Source organism: Lates calcarifer, linkage group LG2, assembly GCF_001640805.2.
Source record: "Lates calcarifer isolate ASB-BC8 linkage group LG2, TLL_Latcal_v3, whole genome shotgun sequence".
Taxonomy (NCBI): Eukaryota; Metazoa; Chordata; class Actinopteri; family Centropomidae; genus Lates; species Lates calcarifer.
Genome location: NC_066834.1, coordinates 14,449,351 through 14,471,262, shown reverse-complemented (window position 1 = coordinate 14,471,262; position 21,912 = coordinate 14,449,351). Strand labels below are relative to the sequence as shown.

The 21,912-nt window shown below is 41.0% G+C and overlaps 2 protein-coding genes across 3 annotated transcripts in view; one reads left to right on the top strand and one right to left on the bottom strand.

Annotated features, from left to right (window-relative positions):
- cngb1a (cyclic nucleotide gated channel subunit beta 1a) overlaps positions 1-10,440 on the bottom strand; it is a 30,280-nt gene extending 19,840 nt beyond the window's left edge. The window contains 2 exon segments of the mRNA XM_051078320.1: positions 4,186-4,431; positions 10,004-10,440. The gene's annotated coding sequence lies outside the window, so the exon portion shown is untranslated.
- Positions 10,441-11,369: 929 nt separating this feature from the next.
- Positions 11,370-21,479, top strand: LOC108894308 (annexin A2). Of its 2 annotated transcripts, none has more exons than XM_018692942.2 (13): positions 11,370-11,509; positions 14,424-14,486; positions 15,240-15,333; positions 18,603-18,697; positions 18,823-18,936; positions 19,252-19,342; positions 19,552-19,631; positions 20,040-20,099; positions 20,216-20,309; positions 20,416-20,511; positions 20,628-20,686; positions 20,923-21,045; positions 21,242-21,479. In XM_018692942.2, the coding sequence occupies exons 2-13, from the start codon at positions 14,436-14,438 to the stop codon at positions 21,299-21,301; spliced, it is 1,017 nt and encodes a 338-aa protein (XP_018548458.1). In that variant the 5' UTR covers positions 11,370-11,509; positions 14,424-14,435; the 3' UTR covers positions 21,302-21,479. The 2 variants fall into 2 exon arrangements, with proteins under 2 accessions (XP_018548458.1, XP_018548460.1); XM_018692944.2 differs by lacking the exon at positions 11,370-11,509 and adding an exon at positions 13,543-13,628.
- Positions 21,480-21,912: the final 433 nt, after the last annotated feature.

Here is a 21,912-nt window from a genome sequence, read left to right as displayed (position 1 = left end):
ATAACTCAGACTGGACAGATCAGGACAGATTTAAGGCTGATTTGTTGTTCTACACTTTCAACTTTTGATTTTCCATAAATGTATTTAGACTTTTAACAAGCCACTTTCCTCCAGACTCCAGAGTTTAAGATTAAAAGCTCATTCAACTGAATAGAAAAATCTCAGCACAAAGTGCACAAGCAGGGGATGAGATTAAATTATGTACTTGACTTGAAGGTGATGTGCCCTGTGGCTTTTCAAGACCACTGGCCCAGGAACATCTCTTTTAGTTTGGCAAATAAGAGTAAAAAATGTACACTCTTAATGAAGAAAATTAAATTATCATACAAAAGTAATTTATTTAACTCCTTGTTACATTTCTTTGGCTATTTTAACTAATTCATTGAGTTCTTGATTAACTGATTGCACACATCAGAAAAGATAACAAGCCATTCCTATACTGTGTGACAGGTGGTGGCTGCCTTTCAACTATAGTGCTTATGAAATCTTGATGTTGCAGTGGTAAATAACGGAGAAGGTCAGACAAATAACATCAGCAAAACAACAATATCACAGGAAAATAATGTAAAATTCAGTTCTAGTTTGTTTTTATGTCAGTTTTTTGACTGGCCTGAGTGGGCCAGTGGAACATGCAATCAATTGGCCTGGAGTCCTTAAATAGTGCGTCCCGGCCAGCGGGCCAGTTGTAATGTCGAGCCCTGACAAGTAACTTATAAGAACACGTTTGACCTTTTACCATTCTGTCTCCATCTGCTGAGGAAGACCTTAAAGCAGCGGGGTGTAGGATTTGGTGACATCTAGTGGTGAGAAGGCAGATTGCAGCCAAATGATACCTGTCCCCTAAACTCTCTCCAAGCGTGTCGGAGAGTCTACACTGGCTATAAAGGGACAAAATGGCATCAACTAACGCAGCGATTAGGCTACTCTGCCAGGAAAACTAAATATTTTATTTATGTTACTGACCTAATTTTTGTGCACTTGTTTTATTTCAGCTCAGTGTGAGAGTCTATAATGTGTTGTTACCATTTACAGCACAAGAAAAGCTCCCACAAGCGTTATTATGTATCTTTAAAATCACAGATGGACAGACGTTAATCCCAAACATCTGAAAGTCAGGACAAAGTAACTTTTTTTTTTTAATGGATGCTGTCTGATGGCAGGGAAGCTAGCTCGAGTCCTCTTCTGCAAGTTTGTTGATTATTATTGATTATTATATAACCCCACCAACCCAACCCACAGGACAGTCCCCCACAGATAACAGTCATCCTAAGAGAAACACTGTGTATTTATGGTAAGTTCCAGCTGCTCTTGGAAGTCAGAATTTTTGAGTTGCTAGTCAGAAGTTTCAACTGGAATACCCTGTCGGATGTTGGAGCAACCCCACCAATCCCGACGTAAGAATTCAAGATGGCTGCATCAATAGTAGTGAATAGCAGTGCTAATTTTACTGTATATATCAGTTCTGTCTAATTTGTTTCACATTAAGTCATTCATACACATAGTACTGTTCAGTTTTTATCTGTCGACATGTTGCTATGCAGTTTGCAAAATACTGTGTATTGTTATCAACTGGTATTGCTAACAATAGCTAGCATTGGCAATGGCTAGTCCAGGACATGTTTGAATCGGTTCACGTTCGTGGTTTAATGTTAGGTTTTTTTCAAACAGTTAAATTTGAACAACTTTTTAGGACCATTCTTAAGTGTTTGCATTAAAATCTAATGTTAACAACTGAGGTGTCTTTCGGGTGGAATGCAGATTTGTTTTGAAGTAGAGCAACTATAAAGGCTTTCCTGTGAGCATCCATGTTTTTCTGACTTCTCAACTAGAATGCCGTCAACTCGGAAGTAATGTCACAGTTCCAACTTCTGACCTCCAATGTAAATGGAACGCAGCATTGGATTTTGCATTTAGTTATTAATCTGTAAAACTATAGGTAATAGCTGACATGTAACAAGCTCAACATAAAAACACAAAAGGTCCTATATAGAACACAGTTTGGTTCGGTTTGTTCATTCTGGGCTACTGTAGAAACATAGCGGACTCCATGGAAAAGGACCTGCTCCCTATGTAGATGTAAACTGCTAATTCTATGCAAAAGTAAAAACTCATTTTTGTATATTATGTTCCATTTCTGCCAATAGATCCCTGTAAATGTTACACACTGGACCTTTAATGTGAAACTGAAAACTCCAGAGCAGCAACAAACTGATTTTATGGTGAGTTTGTTCCAAATCTCTGTCTTATTTAATGTATTTTAATAAGATGGAAATATTACATATCTAATATCTAAATAAATGTTTAGACATGTTACACAATGTCTCAGGTGAGAATATATGTTACATCTCAAAATAAAGTCCTGTGTGTTTGAAAAATGCTGAGACAAAACAACACAAGTTTGTTTGGGCCTGAGGAATAAAAATCAATCCCTCTGTAACATATTTCAGCTGTGGAGAAATCCTGTAGGAATGATACAGGAAATTAACTTTCAGACTTGAAATAAAAAAAGGTTCAGCTCAAGGGTTTAAAAAAACAAATAAAAAGCAGATGTAATTATTTCTGTCTGTACTGAGTTTACTACTGACCCTGTACTTAATGGTGTTTAGATCATGTCTGGCTGAGCGTCAGCCTCAATTAGAGCTGACTGATCATGACCCTAATCCACCACAGGAGGTCTGGCAGCAGGAAACGGCTGTGTCACTCTGCTGCTCCACATCCAGCCATCCACCCATCTATACAGCCGTTTCAAATGGAGCCCAGTTTGTCACTTACACTTTCCAGTTAGTGTCTGAGCCACTCACCAGTCAGTCAGTCAGGTGACCACACTGACAGTTAGCCAGTTAGCGAGACAAATAGAATCTGACATGACGACTCACCCAGGTTAACCAGGTAGGTAGGTAGGTGGATAGGAAGGAAGTAAGGAAGGAAGGAAGGTAGATAGGTAAGAAGGTGGGTAGGAAGGAAGGGAGGTAAATAGGTAGAAAGGTAGATAGGTAGGAAGGAAAGAAGGAAGGTAGGTAGGTTGGTGGAGCATCAGCCAAGTAACCAGTTATCTAATCAACCTGATAACCTAGCAATCAGTTGATCAGTCAAACAGTTAGCTTGTTGGTCAATTAACAAGTTAGCTAGCCCAATCGCTAACCAGCTAGCTAGTTAGTGAATTAGCCAACTAGTCAGTTGGTTAGCTAGCCACTCATCATGGGTCAGAACTGGGTCTTTGAGTACATTAGCAGTCAATAACGATGTGGCTCAATTTGGTCGGGCTGATTGTGGCTGAGTGTTAGCACACTGTTAGCACACTCAGCGGTGTTACGGTAGCAGATGTGGACTAAGTGCAGTTAGCAGCACTCTGGCCTCCTCTGGACCAGTGCCAGCACCCGGTACTGGATCACGTGACTTGGTCAGTCTTATTCATGTAGTCTGTACAATATATGACACACAAAGGTCCCAAAACCAGATCACTGTTGGTCCAAACTAGGGATGGATGTAACTAATTGATGATCAATTATTAATCACAAAGAATTTTGTTGATTACATTGAATTTAATTGACACGTTCGTAATATAGTAATTTTTACTTTGTGGCAGGAACCAGCAGGAGGCACAATTAAAATTTAGTTAAACCTAGCTGCCTTTGAGCTGTTGTAGAAATGGAAGGTAAACTTGAAGAGAGCAGAAGTTTGATGTGGGACCATTTCAAGCTAAGAAATAACTAGCTAAATAAATAGCTAAATAAATAGCTCATCTTAAACATTGCAATGTCAATCCCTAGTCCAAACCATTTGGGTTAAATATACAAACCTGCTTCCAACAAATGAAGTTACAGTGGTGGATCCTCTACTGATGCTAACACCAGAAAACATCCCCTGATGTTTAATTTACCCATGGCCTTATTTAGACCACCATGAGATCCCAAATTCATCAAACCACAATTTAACTAAAAATCATAGCAGTGTTTTCGTTCCTGTTCCTATAAAAAGAAAATAATTTCTAAAAAACATCAAACCTCTCACTGTACATTTCAAATACTCCAAACAAAATAAAATAAAACAAATAATCAATCATGAACCAAAGACAGAAACTTGTCTCCTCTGTTGTGCAGCTGGATGTAGGGGTATTTCAGGTTGTGGTGCAGAGGTGTAGGTGGGTGGGGGTGTGGTCTGTATGGTGGGGGTCTCTGGTCTTACCTGAGTCGTTCAGTCAGGGTCCAGCAGCATCCCACAGAGCTGCGGTGCAGAGGCTGTAAAGACCTACAGGGATCTGAACACTGTGGGAGGATTAGAGGGAGAGACGGCTAACAGGATTACTGAGGAAGTGAAGGGCAGAGCCGGACAGACCAGGACAGACCAGGGACAGACCAGGATGGGACGAGGGCTCAGATTAGACTCCCAGAACCATGGTCCCAAGGCTGAACAATATAACTTTATTTATACCTTTCAAAAAAAGATAAAATAGAACAAGATAAAATTATTTAAATAGTTACAACAAACACCAACAGTTAAGAATAAGCCTGAAGTCTCCAGGCAGATCCACAGCTGAGGAACCGAACAGCAAATGTCCGGGTCACCTTTATTGACCAGTCGAAGTTTGTAAGACCCTGCTGGAGGATCTCAGGCAGAGATCACGCTCTTAAGCAGGACCCTGCTCATTCAAGGCTTTAAAATCAGTTCTAAAACTCACAGGAAACCAGTGAAGGGCAGAAAGGATCAAGGGAACATGGTTGCTTCTCATGTCAAAAGATGAGGAATGAATGACTGGCGGTTAAAACTAGACAACTGGAAAGACAGAAAGATATCTCCTACAGAGTCATTCAGACGATGGATGTCAGTTTCATGTGTTCAAGACAGAAACAGGTCCATTAACATTAACACAGGATGGCAAGTCTATCTTTGCAGCTCTATTCAAAAACAGATCATTCAAAGTGCTTTACATGAGACACAAGATATAAAAGAAACACAGACTATTTAACAACAAACACATACAGACAGGTGACAAATAAAGATATGAATAATTAAAGGGTATGTCAGCTGGATTAATGAGTATTTTTCACATTATCATAGAATGAAATGGGCCTGGTATAGGACTGATTGTAGTTGAGTTTTGGGTAGTCTGGCTGTACACAGACAGTCTGTTAGAGTCTAGGTTTGGGAGTGACAGCAGCTTCCAGTTGTGAACATTGTTTTACTCTGAGATCACAAATAAGAGATCAGAATTAAAGATACTACAGAGCTAAAGACCCGATCCGTCTTTCTAATTCAAGAAAAACGTCTCACAAATCCAAGGACACTGTGTCAAGATTTCGTGGTGATGGACAATTGACGACTGATGAGGAAAATCAAAGGACTGCACACAAACCTCAGGATCATCGGTCCAGACTCTGTACAGTCTAGTTTCAGATATTTTACGTCATGTGGTTTAAGTTTTTTTTGGTGAGAGGAGGTTGCAGGTAAACATCTTAAGATTTATCATCTTTATATCTGTGTGTTTTACTGTTTAAGATTTTAATTATAATTTTTTAAAGCTTGATTTATCCACTCTCTCTCTCCTGCAGAGAATAAATTCTGCTTATACTCAGTGAATAAAGTTTCTTATTTCTGATTAAATGATTCTCATTATGTGTCTCTCTGTCCTTTTTACAGCTGATTCTCTGTAGTTTTGCTGTATATATACCTGTGTGTTTCTGTATGTTTTAAACCTCTGCAGTGATAACCTGACAGCACACGGAGCTGTTTTGTTGTTGTGTTGTTTACAGTGTGTTTGTAAGCCGGCCTCTCAGCTCTGAGCATATTGCGGTGGCTCCAGGTTAAAGCTGTTAATGTGGCCCTGAGGAGGATTAAGCTGCTTAACTTCACTTAACGAGGTTAAGTTCAGCGTCAGCAAAACAGAGGATTGGAGCTCAGGTGTTGCAGCTACCTGAGCCAGACCACACTCCTGAGAACACTTCAGACCGTGAGCAATCCATCCTCACCCTTACACCCATACATTTACATATCTCCCACCTCTATTTAATTCCCTACCTACTTTCCTCCTTCTGTGCCTCCTCTCCTCCTTCCTAATATCTTAAAATTCTTTCCTCTCTTCCTGTACTACTACTACTGTAACATCACAGCTGGACGAGAACAGAAACATCTGGGCACGTAAATCAATATAATTTCAGCCATAAATGCCATGAATTTAAAAATGATCTTTCTGAAATAGAAATAGAAAATTGATCCTGTGATTTAAAAGACGAATCAGTCACCTCCAGGGTCAAAACTGGGTCCAATTTATTTGAAATCATTTAAATAACTGTATTTCCTATTATTCCCACAGAGCAGAGATGCTCTTAAACCAATCAGCAGCTTGTACAGCAGCAGGTGATCATGTGATAATGCAGCCAATGCAGGGAATCTCCAGACCACTCCAGTCAGATTCACTCTTCAGACACCAGATGGCAGCACAGGCCACAAACACCAGACCTACTGTGACTCCCTTTGGTGGAGCAGCACCAGGCTGATTCTGGTTTCTGTCTCTGACCCAAAGCTGTTAACTCAAGTCCTCATCTCCACAACCAAGCCAAATCTGTCAGTTGAGTCGAGGCCAGAACTGGCTTACAGTAAATCCTCCGCCAACAGCCGAGCCTGCCAGCAACCAGCTGCAAGTCCAATTAAACCGGATACCTGAGATCCTCATTTTCTTTCTCTTCAAACTGTTTGATCAAACCTGCCTCTATGTGACCAGACTACAACACTTCACTGGAAGTCTAAGTTTTCACCTCTCTTATCTCTGACACAGTTTCTGATCATGACCCTCAGATCACATTCCTCTGGATTACACCACTTTATAAAACCTCCTCAACTCTTTGCAGAAACACTGAGAGAGCCTGAACTGGAGTATGTGATATAAAACAGCTGGACTGTTGTGCTATGTGGATATGGAAACGGGCTGAGAGACTGATGAGAATCATCATTTTCTTTAGTGTTTTCTCTCAACTGATATTCCCCGAAGGCCTCATGTTGTCTTGGAGATAAATACTGAGTATTAGACACAAGGATTACCAGAAGTATTCCAATCTGTTACTAGGGTTGCAAAATTCTGTGAATTGTCAGCTCAGTCTATAACATGGAACTTAAATGTAGTTAAAAAAAACCTGTTTTAATGTAAATTCAGCTGAATTTCTCCCCTGCACTATGCATTCCTCCAACACGTGCACAGATCATAGCTAACAACATTTCATTGACAGCTTAAGAGGATAGTTATCATGGTGCTAGCTCAGCTGTGATGCTGTTTGTTCTGTCGGTTTTCTTTTCATAAAGACTGTAGGTTAGAGTTTGAATTAGCAGCTGATTGAACCCGGACCCTAACTTTAAATATGAAACGTAATAGTACACATTATGCAGACTGGCCTCTTACAGTAAGTGTTAGATTTTACTGGATCACTGTTACTGCTGATGTAATATGTGCACAGAATTTTTATTTTGTACCTGATGGAGGGGAAGCTAATATGTTTTTTGGTGGCTGCATTTAAAGAAGTGACTATGTTTTATGTGTAAAATCTTCATCTGTAAAAAAAAACAAAAAAATGATTACGACTGTCAAATAAATGTAGTGGAGTAAAAAGTACAATATTTCATATCTGAACCATCTGAGCCAAAATATTATTGGAGCTATAATTAATCTCCAAACAACAGGAAAAATCAAGGAATCCTCAGAAAAATACTAAGTTACTGGCACAGTAGAGGAATAATCGACAGTGAATGTCAGGCTTTTGAGTTAATATCCTCCTCTGGAGAGTGGAGTGAGGAGAGGCCATTGTCAGGCTCCGCTGCTGCTGAAGGTGAAACAGAAAAGAAAACAATAGAGTTTCCTCTTCACATCAACACAGCTCAGTTTCTGTCCACAGGAGTTTCCTCTGTAAGTCTCAGAGTTGTGTTATATAACAGAGGAAAAAATGTAGAGGGCAGCTGATCAGAACCAAACTGCCTCAGCTTCACCGAGAGACACTGTAGATTTGTCCAGCCTGGATTGTTGTCCCCACATCCACCTATTATCAAGGGAGATATTTCCTATTTAACTTAGAGATGCCTGGAGGGCGGCACAGTAGTACAGTGGTTAGTGCTGTCGCCTCACAGCAGGGTTCAACCCCAGTTGGGTTGTGTTTGTGTGTTTGTGTGTGTGTGTGTGTGTGTGTGTGTGGGTGGGTTTCCTCCAGCTTCCTCCCACAGTCCAAACCCAGGCAGGTTAATTGGTTGTTTGTTTGTAGACGTCAGCCCTGTGGCTGTTGTCCAGGGTGAACCCCACCCCTCACCCAGTGTCAGCTGGGATTGGCTCCAGCCTCCAGTGACTCTCAAAGAATAAGCTGTGTAGATAATGGATGGATAAATGGATGGATGGTAGGAATCTCTAGGCACCTCCAGGTGGAAACGTGTGATATGGTTTGTCATGTTTCTAAAATATTTTAGTTTAGTTTGACACAGCTTGAAGATAGTATGGCTCTTATCCAGGTTGGATTTCTCGCTCAGCCATCTTGTGTCTTGGTTATGTACACGCCATAGACTGTCCGGGCATTTCTAGGTTCCACCTTTTAAGTTCTGTCAACATTACGATATCAATTAATGTTATCAATTAAAGGGCTAAAGGGGCCCTCACAACTCACCCAGTGGTCTTTTTAACCAGACTGAGAGCTTTGTTTTCTGATTAGATTGGACTCGGTTTTCAGCTGATCTGTGACATTAGGGTTGAAATTCTAATGTTTGCAGATTATGTGATTCTGTTGGTTTAAGACCGTCACCTCATACTGGACCAGTTTGTCACAGTCATGATGAGATTCAGCATGTTTTAACATCTGAGGACATTATACTATCTTGCAGTCTTACTCATGAGTCAGGGTTAAAACTGAGATGTCAGTATGTTTCAAACAAAAAGCTTGTTCTTGTTGGGTGTTTGAACCGTCTAAAAACCTTTGAATTAATTCTACAACTATTTCTGATCAAGTTTACTGAGGGAGACTCTTTTTGTGAATTAGGGGGAAAATTTCCCTCCGTCTCCTGTGCAGAAACATTATGTCTTTATAAAAGTAATTGGGCTGAAGCTCCACACCCAGCTCTGACACAGAACTGTCCTCTGTGTTCCTGAAACTCAGCCAGAGGTAAACTGAACACTTTCCAACATTTGAATCTGATAGTCAGAGCCTCAACTTCCTGTTTTGTTCTGATCCAAAAACTGTGGTTAAGTTCACCAACAGTTTCACTTATGTACTGATATTTACTGTCTCACTTTCGGATGAATTGTGACACAGACACCGGTTAAAATCTGGCTTAAAAGATTTAAAACAGACACAGTTGGATCTGTGGCCAGTGATGTTGGACTGAAGGAGGTGTTTCAATCACTTCTGCTAATTTTATCTAGACAGTGAGTGATAAAGTGGGTGTGGAGAGGCAGAGTGGGGGTTTATGGATCTGAACAGGGTAATTAAGTTTCAAGAATTTTTGTTGTTTCTGGCCACTCCCAGCTCCCACTCTTACAAACCCAGCGCCAGGTGAGTGTGACCATGAACCACTGCAGGAAGTGACCTTGCTCAGGAGAGTGGAGGGTGGGAGCTGGGAGTGGCCAGAAACAACAGGGTTAGCACGGTCACTGGAAAGCTGTGGGTCTGATTCTGAAACAGAGGGGAAAATCCTGCAGCCTGTCCTGCACTCAACCACCACAACCTAATTACTCCAACTATCAAACATCTGAAATAGCTTTAGCCTACACTGACAAATCAGCAGAAAGGAAGCTTACACAGTCTGTTGATAAGAATAGAACAGGCCCACACAGTATGAATGAATGAATGACAGCGCCTGATCACACAGTCACCTGCAGAATGAATCATTCATCATCAATGCAGAATGAATCAATGGCACAAACCAACTGTCTTCACTGACACAGGTTACAGTAGCTGCACATTTTCTAACAATAACAGTGACACCGCTACAGACTTAAATTCCTGATGCCTCTTCATAACAATGAGAAAGCTGTACTCACCCATTAGAAGTTCATAGACCGTCATAGAGCCCCCTGTCTGTGGCGGGAAGACTCCGACTTCTGAGGTAACGGCAGGGAAGATCTCCTACTGGCGGGATATAGGGTTCACTACGGGGCCGATGCAGCTTAATTTTTTAAGCTAGACGAGCTAACGTTAGCCTCCGGCTACACACCAACATCGCTAACGTTAGCAACCGGCTGTACGCTACATTTGATAACATTAGCCTGAACGCTATCGTTGCTATTGGCGTCTATCCTTTTTCGAACCAGCGTCAGTGCTGTTTCCATAGGAACACGGCTGTCGTTTCGTCGAGGATTTCGTATACGGAAGTGGGCGTGGTTTGATCTAAACTGAAACACGATAGACGCCTCCGGTTGTACGCTATCATTACAGTCTAATATCGTCAGTTTAGCTACACTTCTCATGTTCTCTCTTCCCCGGCTTTCTAAACATCACTAGACTCTCCTGCTAACTTTTTAAAAGTTAGCTGAAAAGCTAGTTGCTAGCAGGTTGAACCGCAGAGGGATAAGTGACGTCATCACGTCGGCACAAGTTCTCAGAGGGTGATTGGACAAACAATTAACATTTCCCAGCATGCCTTGTTCGTTCATAACTTATCAGAGGAAAGCAGCCAAATTAAAGAGGCCTGAGTGGTGGGAGGAAATATTATATAATTTAGTAAACCATTTAGTTGATAGGACAAATAAAGATACATGACAAAAGATAAAGCTAATGTTTTCTCATTTTTGCCTTCCAAATGTCTTAAAATGTTTATGGGTGCATTGCCCCTGTTAAAAAATAACAAATCACCCACTTCCTGTGGGTATTTGCAAACAATTATTGACAGTGTCTCAGGCTGAATAGACCCAGAGTTCAGGAGCAGGTTGAAAAACCTTTCACCCCACAAATTATAAAGACAGTTCCTTCTTTCAGCTCCTTCACACATTGAGTTGGAAAAGTGAGTGTTTCTTATTTTAGTGAAGACGTCACCCTCAGGTGCAACGTTGGGCAAGATCCCTAGTCTTATACCTATAATCTAAACCAGATATTAATCAAATAAACAACTCAGTATGAGGCACATGTGTATCTAAAAACATCAGATTCTTGCTTAATACCCGTCAGGGCATGGACCAGGACCTCCAAGTAGGTGATGATATTTAGGATACCTCTTCACCTATTGTTACTTTAACTGTGGTGTGAAGCATCAACACTGTTGCCATGGATACCTGTAGTTTATTATCCTCTGGTCAAACTGTTTTGGTGTCTCTGACCTTGGAGGAGGACTGAGAGCAGGCGAGGCAGAGTCTGAACCTCAATGAGGAATTTATGTCCATGTAATGTGTAAAAGTTTCGTCCAGTGAGTCATCCAGGCAGTGAGATAGGGCCGAGTGCGTGTGGTGTGTGTGTGTGTGTGAGTCAGCTGGTATATAAACACCACACCCTGCCCAGTCCTGGATCATAACGGAGCTGCTGCTCGCTGCCTCACTGCTGCTGCTTCTCTGAAGGTAAGAAAACATGAAAACTACCCTAGTCTGAAGAGAGACTCAGTTTTCCTGCAGTTTTACTGTGAACTGCAAAACAACGGGAAGTATTTAGGTGTTTTTTTTTTGCTCTTAAACATCTGTTGAACAAGTCATTCAGTCTCAGGGAGTCTGTGAAGAATCTATTAAAAGCTGAAATTTCACTTAGGAGACTCATATTAAATGTTTCTGATGTGATAATGTGCGTCTGGTCGCTGGGTGCAGCCGGGTGAAGTCTTCCCTGCAGACCCACTCCACCCTCCACTCGCCTGTAATTACCACAGTATCGTGTTTGTGTTATTTACAGAGAGAGGATCACAGAGAGGTGATAGAGCATGGCGCTCGTTATCTGGAGGCAGAAACAAAGACTTTATGAGGCTCTACAGAGAGAGTTTATTACTTTTGTTCTCTAATGTTTCATCTGGATGCATGTCAGCATGAAAAACTAATCAAATCCATTCATAAATACTCAGTGACTCAACACTGACTGAGGGCTTTTATTTTGAAGCCGGGGAGGGAGATGATTCACTAGAAGAGTTTTGTTAGGTGTTTCAAACCAAACACACAACTTGTTTTGGAAAAAGTTACCATCAGAGCAGAGGTTGTTTTACCAGAAACAGCATATACAACTCTGAACCGAGGCCCAGGCTCCTGGGACCTGGGGAGAGGAAATGTGGAGGGAAACTAGAGTTAAATAAAACTCTTTCACAGCAGATTCACAACTTTCACTATGAACTACATTAACTGTACAACAGCAACAGCAGGAATGATCCTAAAACCAGGAAGTAAGTTAGCATTTTAGCACTTCCGGTCCTAAAGTCAATGGGTTAAATGTCTGAAATAAGGTCTGTAGTTTTAACACAAGCTCAAGACATTTTCACGTTTTATTCTACGACGCTTGAAGCTTTTACATGTCAGAGGTTGTTGGGGATGTTAACATGAAAACTGATCTACTCACCAGTCCACCTTTACAGCCTCGTTGTGTTTATACTCACACTCTTTCAAACTATCACTAACTTTCTAAGAAGAAAGGCTTTTGTAGAAGAGGTCAGAGCTAAATTAAATGACAAGTTGGAACCACTGGCTTTCCGTGGATGGAACCAGGGTGATGCTAACTTCAAGGCTGGACTACAAAAATACGTCATCCCTGCACCACTCTATACTATCATTCATTGTCCATCATGGTCTCAACAGTTTATTTCTCCTCTCAGCATCTGTCTCTGATTGGCTCATATTAAGGTGTCACACCTTAGGTTCATGTTTTTGTTGTTTTTCAAGCTCACTTTGATTTCGTGATCAGTTTAATATTTTGCCTCCTCCTCTCCCTGTGTGCATTTTTACTTCTGTTCCTGTTATTTTTCTTTTTATACTGTTTAATGGGTGATGAGCTTCAACCTCCTGTAACTGATTTGAAAGTGTGAACCGTCCAAAAAGTGTTTTCTTGCTGCAAACAATCAGAACCATGTTTCTGTTTGATCTGGACTGAGACCTCTTTTGGTCAGACCAAAGTTTGGTCCTTTGACCAAAGGTTGGTCCATTGGTCTGGACCGTGGTCTGAGACACCTTTCACACCTGCTGTCTGAGCCAAATAAGGTTGGTGTGAAAGAACCCTGAGAGAAGACCCGCCTCCCTGACGCTCAGCAGCCAATCAATAGGATGTCCATCAGCAATAATTACTGGATCAATATCTGGTGACCCTTTGGAGGGGCCCGATCCCTATGTTGAGAACTATGACACAACTATCTGACTGTATCTGATGTAGTTAAAACCAGCTCCACCTGGAGCAGCTACAACAATGAAGTACTGTAAACTACATTAAGCTCATAATACTTCTACTTGTACCTCAGTAGAAGTTTGGATGCAGGACTTTTACTTGTAATGAAGTGTTTTTACTCTGTTATATCAGTGCTTTGACTTGATTAAAAACACTGACAATCTCTTCCGCCACTGCACTGATATAGATGAATATTTAAAATGGTGGCATTCTCCTTTAACTCCCAGCAAACAGACGAGTGTTTCTGCCTGTTGGACTGAAACTCAAGACTGTTTGTACCAGCTGTTGCTGGGTGATGAAACGCTGACCCTCACACACTTCCTGCATTTGGTAAGACGAGCAAGGGTCGAAACGAACAAAGTCAACCATTATAACTTCACTGTTCACACCTTATTGCTTTCAATGACTGATCATAACAGTGTGTGTGTGTGCGTGCGTGCGTGCGTGCGTGTTACATAACAGGCTCCACATTTCTGCAGATCTGTTTGCATTATGATCCATTTTCCTTATCTGCAGACACACCCTCTGGCATGCCCGGGTCAATAAATTAAACACACCTATCTGAGCTCTCACTGAGGCGTTTACAACCCGCTGGAACAGATTATTGTCTGTTCATCCATTTTTAGAAAATCAGAGGAAATCAAAGTTTTCCACACAGAGCAAACTGATTTGACTTTGGTTTAAACTCCTCGTTGTAGATCTGTTTTAGAAGTAAGAAAAATAATAACACTCAAAGATCCTTTCTCACATGTTCAGATAAGAACATTATTTTTATTTATTTATTTGACTGTCACTGGCGCTGCTGTTGTTCTATGCTGTGTTATATGGACTAACAAAGCATAAACTCATCTCCTTTAACATTTAAATCCTGTGACTGCAGAACATGATCCAGTTAATATACTGAACCATACATCTGAACAGGAGACTTCAGCTTCAGTTTGTTATAGCTGGTGTTTGAAATATCTCTCATGTTTCCTTGTTGTTGTTTTCTGTGAACCTGATTATTGCAATGTGAAAATGCTTCTCTTTGTCCTTTTCACAACAGTTTAAAAGAAATATAACTGTCAGTGTTGCTGTGGTTTCCTCTGGTCCAATCACACACAAGCTCTGTCTGTGTGTTTGCAGGTTAAACTCATCATGGCGCTGGTGTCTGAGTTTCTGGGCCAACTGACGCTGTCGTACGGAGCGGTGAGTCAGATAAAACACAATTTCATATTCATCGTATTTGTCCATATCACCAACCTGCAGCCAGTGGAGGAGTGTAGCTAAGTGCATTTACTCTGTTGTTACATGTTACACATATTTATACTTGTACTTCACTGCATTTTAGAGGGAAGATTGTATTTTTACTACATTTATCTGACAGATACAGGTCTCAGATTTCAGATTAAAGGCTCTGCTGTATGTGGTAATAACGATAAAAACGAATAATTATAATCTGGGGTTGTCCTGCTCTGATAGGTGCAATAAATCTAACAGAAGGGTTGGATTCACACTGTCCTGAGAACAGCTCTAATTAGAGAATAGGTGTGACATTATAGCAGACATCTGGTGCTCAGATACCTAAAACAAAATCATCAGTAGCAAATCAATATACACTGACAAGATGATGCAGGTAACTTTTATGTCTCCCTCTGCTGCCTCTGACCTCTTGTTTCTATCTACTCTAGTTTTAATCTTCTTCAGATTATATATCTGCACATACAGTACGAACATGTTTCCATATCTTTACTGCCTGAGGCTCTAAGAGGATCCACAGTGTGGAGACTCTGTAGTGCTTTATAGCCGTCATAAAGCAGGTGAAGGTGTGGTTCGTTCTCCACCCAGAGGTCATCAGAGGCCTGATAAACTGAGGATTGATTCATTCAGACACTGTGTAAAGAATAAGAGGATCATTGTCAGCCAGTCTTGTAAGGTAACAAGTGTCTCTGTCCTCTGTAGGAAGAGGAACCTAAATTCCCCACAGTGGTGCCGGTACGAGACTTCGACCCAGCCAAAGATGCCGCCAGGATTGAGACGGCCATCAAAACCAAAGGTGGGCAAGTCCAGTAACACACCATCCCGACTCTATGACCTGACTCTTCCATCACAGGATAATTCAGAGTTTATAAAATAATGTTTTTCACATACAGCCCATGACCAGGGATAAAAACATAGACATGCATAGAATCTGATGAGGCAGTTTCCACAGTCAGTTCTCCACCTCTACAGGTACAAAAAAGCTGAAGGTGGATCAATGGTAGAAAGCTTTTAATGTGAGCAGCTCAGACACAGCTGCTTTTCAGTAGGTAAAATTTACCAGAACCATCAGTTAAATTCAGTAGAATCACCAGTTTGCTCACCAACTGAAAGAAAGGTTCAACCCTGGTGGACTCTGACACATGGAATTTCGTCGCTGACTAATAACAAACCAACAGGGAGCGGGAGAGTCTGAAACAAAAGAAGTTGTCATAGCAGCTGTTTGTCAGTGTCCAGATTTTACTGAAGCTGCTCTGTCAGAGTAGAAACTGGTTTAGTCAGAGTCAGAGACGAGAAGACATCAGACTGATTCACCCTCCAATAAACTATAAAGACTTGCCAGTCAACTTCAAAATCATCAAAGTAAAACCTGAGTGAAGTCTTGTTTCCCTCCTCTTCTGCTGATGAGAGATGGAGCTGATTCTCCAGTTGCTGCTATTAAACCACAGACCAAGAAGAAGGAAGAGGAAGACACAGTGAGATGAAGTCATTAAAAGAGTCAAAGCTAAGACCACGGAAAACATGATGGAAATCTGACTTCTCTCTTTGTTTCATGTATTGCAGACAGAACTTTTGTCTCCCCCTTCTGGTGGTGAGAATAATTACAATCCATCAATCAGTTAGACTGTGACCCTTCCACTCAGCTGAGTTTCTTCTACATCTGGTACATCATGTTGGAAAATGGTGTTTTGTTCCTTCCAGAGTCTTGTTCATGAGTGAGGGTAGGATGGAGCATGAGATTGACAGGTGGATTGGTGCAGCATCAGCAGTGATGCAGACGTTTTATCGGACCGTTGTGGTGAGGAAGAAGCTGATCTACGTTCCAGCCCTCACCTTTGGTCATGATCTTTGGGTAGTGACTGAAAGAACAAGATCATGGATACAAGCAGCTGAGATGAGTTTCCTCTGTAGGGTGTCTGGACTCAGCCTCAGAGTCCGGGTGAGGAGCTTGGAGTAGAGCTGCTGCTCCTTCATGTTGAAAGGAGGAAGTTGAGGTGGTTCAGGTATTTGGTCAGGATCCTCCTGGCTGCCTTCTGTTGGAGGCTTTCAGGGCATGTCCAACTAGAATGAGATCCCAGGGTAGACCCAGAACTCTCTGGAAGGACTACATATGCCATCTGATCTGGGAACACCTCAGGATCCTCCAGGACTAGGTGGAAAATGCTGCTGTGGAAAGGAACATCTGGAATACCATGTTTAACGTACTGTCACCACGACCCGACCCCAGATACGAGGAGGAAAACAAATGGAAAGCATCAGAAACTTTTCTTGGACTCAGGTCCACTACAGGTTTTTCCACCATACTCCCTGCTGCTGTAGGCTACTCAGTCTCCATCGCTACATCAGCATCGTATGAACTTGTTTGGCACTGCGGACTTGAACATAACGTTCATTTATATGTAAAAGTCCTGAACTTCCACTATAATTTGAGGAAGGTTCCAGTCTCCTCATCAATCCAGACAAATCTGAGTTTTTCTTCTCTTCATGCTTCATGTACGTCAGTGCTTATTCACACTTAGAATCAGGTTCTTCATGCCCAAACTGCTATAATAAGGGTGGATGGATGGAAACACATTTCACACTCTCATTAACGTGTTCCTGATCTCCAGAGGATAAAGCCTGTGACTCCATGATCTTTCCTCTAGTGCCACTTTCAAGACAAACTTTACATTCTTAGCTCCAGTACCTTGTTTTTATCCAACACTTTTACACTGTGGCTGTATTAATCTCTGCGGCCCCTAGTGGTCTTAGAACAGCCTTTAGTCCTGTTTTTATGTGAACCAGACTCCTGCAGTGTTTCAGCAGATTCCAGTTTCCATCCAGGAGAACAGGCCAGAAGTCTGACTTCATCCAGTTACAGTCAGGTATCAGATTACTGCCTGGCTTCTGTCCACGTATGAGCTGTTCAGACCATGACAGAATGTTTTTGATCCGAGTGGAAACTGACTAAAGTTAGAGGAATTCATATGCAGCAAGGCACAGAGCTCTCCTGTCGAAAACTGTGTGAGGGAATCGAACCCTTGGAGTGGATGGTATGGGTTGGACGCCTCTGTTTGCTGCTGTGACTCAGCCTCCTGTGTGAGCTGCAGTAAGAGCAGGACGTCCCTCAGCAGCTGGAGGATTTTCCACCGTCAAAGAAACAGCTGCTGACAGTTAGAGAATAAAACCACAGAGTTTAACATGAATGAAAAACATGTTTCTGATTAAAAAAACTGAAGGACTTGACCTGATTTCTCTTTGCCACAAAAACAATCAGGAGCACTGAGTCACAGAGGACAAAAGGGAGGCAGTTTTATTCAAGTACAAGTATCAATACAGCAGTGTAAAAGTACTCTATTACAAGTAAAAGTTGCAGTAGACGTGCAGTAAAAGTACATATCAGCAAAATGTACAAAATATAAAAAGCCTCTGTCAGAGCTGATGACACTGAGATTTATCCTCTGAGGTTTTAAGTAACAATTAAAAACTGACACATGATGAGTCTTTTAAATTAAAAGTTACTGGAAAATAACTGGTCATGTATGTAGATAAGATACAAAAACATTTAAAAACTAATTACAAATATTTGCAAGTTGGGGTTTTGGACATGGAAGCTCAGTATTTCTAAACTCCTGCTTACAGCTTTAACTATTGTATTATATCAGTGGATTAGTATTACCTGTGCATTAGCATTTAATTTTAATATTTTGTATCTACAGTCTTTAAAGTCACTGGTGAGTAAAACTGTCAGATAAATGCAGAGCAATAAAAAGTGGAGTAGAAATATAAAGTTGTATAAAATGGAAATATAATAAGTATCTCAAATTTATATTTAAGTGTTGACATTTTAATATTTTATTCATATTTTCTTCTGATCAGGGAACAGAAGTAACAACATTTATGTTTTTTACTCCAGTTTTTTTTTCCTGTGTTAAGTTTCTTTGGGTCAGATTAAATAAACTCAAAGAACAACAATTCTCTACTAAAACTAGACTACGTAATAACTTAAGAGTCAGCAGCTCTGTTAGTTAAAAGTTTGAACTCTGTTATTTAAGTTAAATTAAAACTTAAATCTGTTTGCTGCAGGTGTAGATGAACAGACCATCATCGACATCCTGACCAGACGAAGCTACGAGCAGCGCAGAGAGATCGCCTTCGAATATGAACGAATCGCCAAGAAGGTTAAACATGTTTCTGTTTCAACAATCATGGTCGTCATGTGAAGTTTGACATGTTGGTTTGAGATAATATGAGTTTTATTCCAAGGACTCACTGATCTCTGTAATATACCTGTGTTTGTTTTCAGGACCTGATCACAGCCCTGAAGGCGGCACTGTCCGGCTCACTGGAGGCTCTGATGTTGGGACTGATGAAAAGCACTGCTCAATATGATGCCTCCGAGCTCAGAGCCTCCATGAAGGTCAGAGTTCACACTTCAGTTAAAATGTGTCTGTAAATGTGACATCTGCATCAGGACTGTAGGTGGCGCTCTACAGACCTGATAAAGAAAGTAACAGTGATTCAGAACTGCCACTAACTTCACTGTGGCCTCACAGACTGGAATATTATAGAACAGGAGGTGTTTTAATTACTCGAAAAAAAAAACCCTCCTGTTTAACAGTTTTACATAAACAAGGTGGTGGTCTTACCTGGTGGTCTTACACAGTGTCTCACCTAGTAGTCTCACTTGGTGGTCTCTCCTGGCGTTCTCACCTGGTTTTGTTTCTGTGAGCAGGGACTGGGAACAGACGAGGAGACTCTGATTGAGATCGTCTGCTCCAGGAACAACGAGGAGCTGGTGGAGATCAAGAGGGTTTACAGAGAGAGTAAGACATTAAAATATTAAACTGAAACACAGAGTCTGATCCATATTGAACCAAGAAACACATTTGTCTCATTTATTTAACCTGTTAATGACTAACAAGTGTATTTAGTCTGTTAGGAAAAGATCCACAGTTACATGTGATCAGAGCAGGAACCTCAGCTTTATCCTGAGTTTCCTCTGGTCGTCTGATTGTCTTATTTTTCTCTGCAGTGTTTAAGAAGGAACTGGACAAAGACGTCGCAGGAGATACGTCAGGAGACTTCGCTAAACTTTTGCTGGCTCTGGTTCAGGTCAGTCCAGGACCAGGACCTGGACACATCCTAAGCTTTTATTCTGAAAAAACAATTTCTCCTTTAAGCAACTGTTCATTACATGAAACTTATAACATAATCTAGGATTCTTTCTCACTGATTTTTATTTTATTTTTGCTACAGCATCTTTATTTCAGCAGATGGATATGATTTTTTTTTAAATTAAAAACTGTTAATGTTAATTCACAATATTTTTGGTAATGATTTGAAAAATGTTATAAACTGTAAAAGCTGTTTATTCTTAACTGTCTACAAATAGGGACTCTTTTTAAATGTGTCAGATTAGAAAAAAACATTAATTTGATATTATTTTTGCCACTGAAATGAAAACTTTTATACTTTTATTTATTTTTTTATTCTGACATTAGAATCTGTTTTGATTTGCAGACAAAGAGAGACGAACCCTCTAATGTCATTGACTATCAGAAGATTGACGAGGATGCCAGAGTGAGTTGAACTGCATGTTTATATAAAGGTTTTTTATTTAAAAATTTTTTAAAAAGCCAATCTCTGTGGTCATCTCCTGAAATGATTTTAACTGTCCTCATGTGTGAACGTCTCAGTGTTTGTATGAAGCTGGGGTGAAGAGGAAGGGAACTGACGTGGCGACCTGGATCTCCATCATGTCTCAGAGGAGCGTCCCCCACCTGCAGAAAGGTGAACTACACCTGCAGCACTGGAAACACATGGCTCACTTCCGCACAAACAGAATCACACAATGATCGTCAACATCATTTTTGACTGGTTGTCGTGTGTGTTTCAGTGTTTGAGAGGTATAAGAGCTACAGTCCCTACGACATGAAGGAGAGCATCAGGAAGGAGGTGAAGGGAGACCTGGAGAAGTCCTTCCTCACTCTGGGTACGTCCAACTAGAAACATGTCGGACTGGTCCTTTAACGGTGACAATCAGACATTGGTGGACTGGCCCTTTAAGAGGACAGGTGAACTAAAGGTGTGTCTGCTGTCTCTTCACAGTTGAGTGTTTTGAGAACAGACAGCTGTACTTCGCCAACAGACTCAGTGAAGCCATGAAGGTAAATTTTTATTTTATCAAGTTAAGACCTGAGACCTGGGGACAGACCGACTTGTCTTTAAGACCTGAGGACAGGCCGACTTATTCCTGAGACCTGAGGACAGGCCGACTCCTTCCTGTGACCAACTCATCCCTGAGACTTGGGGACAGACCAAGTCATTCCCGAGCTTGACTGGTCGCTGAAACTGACTCGTCCTCAAACTGGTGCTCCATGTTGACATCTGTTTTCTTTCTCAGAGTAAAGGGGCAAAGGAGAAGGTGGTGACCAGGATCATGGTTTCTCGCTGTGAAGTCGATCTGATGAAGATCAGGACAGAGTTCAAGAGGCAGCACAAGAGGTCACTGTACCAGACCATTGCTGTGAGTACCAGTCTGTGGGGTAGACCAGATCCCTGATAGACCATGTTCCTGTGTAATAGACCTGTGATACTTAAAGCATAATTTGATATTACTTTTACTTTGGTGGGATTATAAATGCAGTATTTTTACTTCTAATGTAATATTTTGACATTGTGTAAGTAGTAATCTAACTTTCAATTATTATATTATTTTTCAGGAGCACACTAAAGGAGATTACCAGAAGGCTCTGCTCAGTCTGTGTGGAGGAGACGACTGAACCCTCAGCTCTGTCTGGACTCAGTTTCCCAGAAGGCAGTTGGATTTTAAAATGTCAGCTGACTGCAGATGTTCGTACAGTGTTAGAGCCCTTTGTTAAGTTCATATTAAACAGAGTGTGTCGCCTCCTTCTTTTGAGCAGCTTCTGTTTCTGAAATAAAAATAAAAACTTTTCAGCAGTTTGTGTTTGTTTGCTATTTGATGGAGTGACCACAAGAGGGCAGCAGAGACACACACAGATTCTACTTAGCCTCTGAGGAAGAAATGTTGGCTGTATTTTCATCACCCGAGGTTAAGGTCAAATCATCTTCAATGAGATTACATCACAGACTAAATCTACACTGATAATAAAGAGTAAAATATTGATGTGTTTTTACTTTAACACCTTCAGTGACATGTTTTCAGCTGCTTCAGACAATTATTTTTTTCTGGGGTCCTGGGGTGGTAGCTTGCTTTGCCCATCTGATAATCTGGACTACCTTAGACCAAGTGCTTTAAATTAATAGATCCAGGTCTCAAATGTGTGATGTACTGTGCGTCCATGCAGAGGTCAGGTCAAAACTCAATACTTGAGGTGAGCTGAAGTCTTTAGGGGAGTCAACAGTTGTTGAG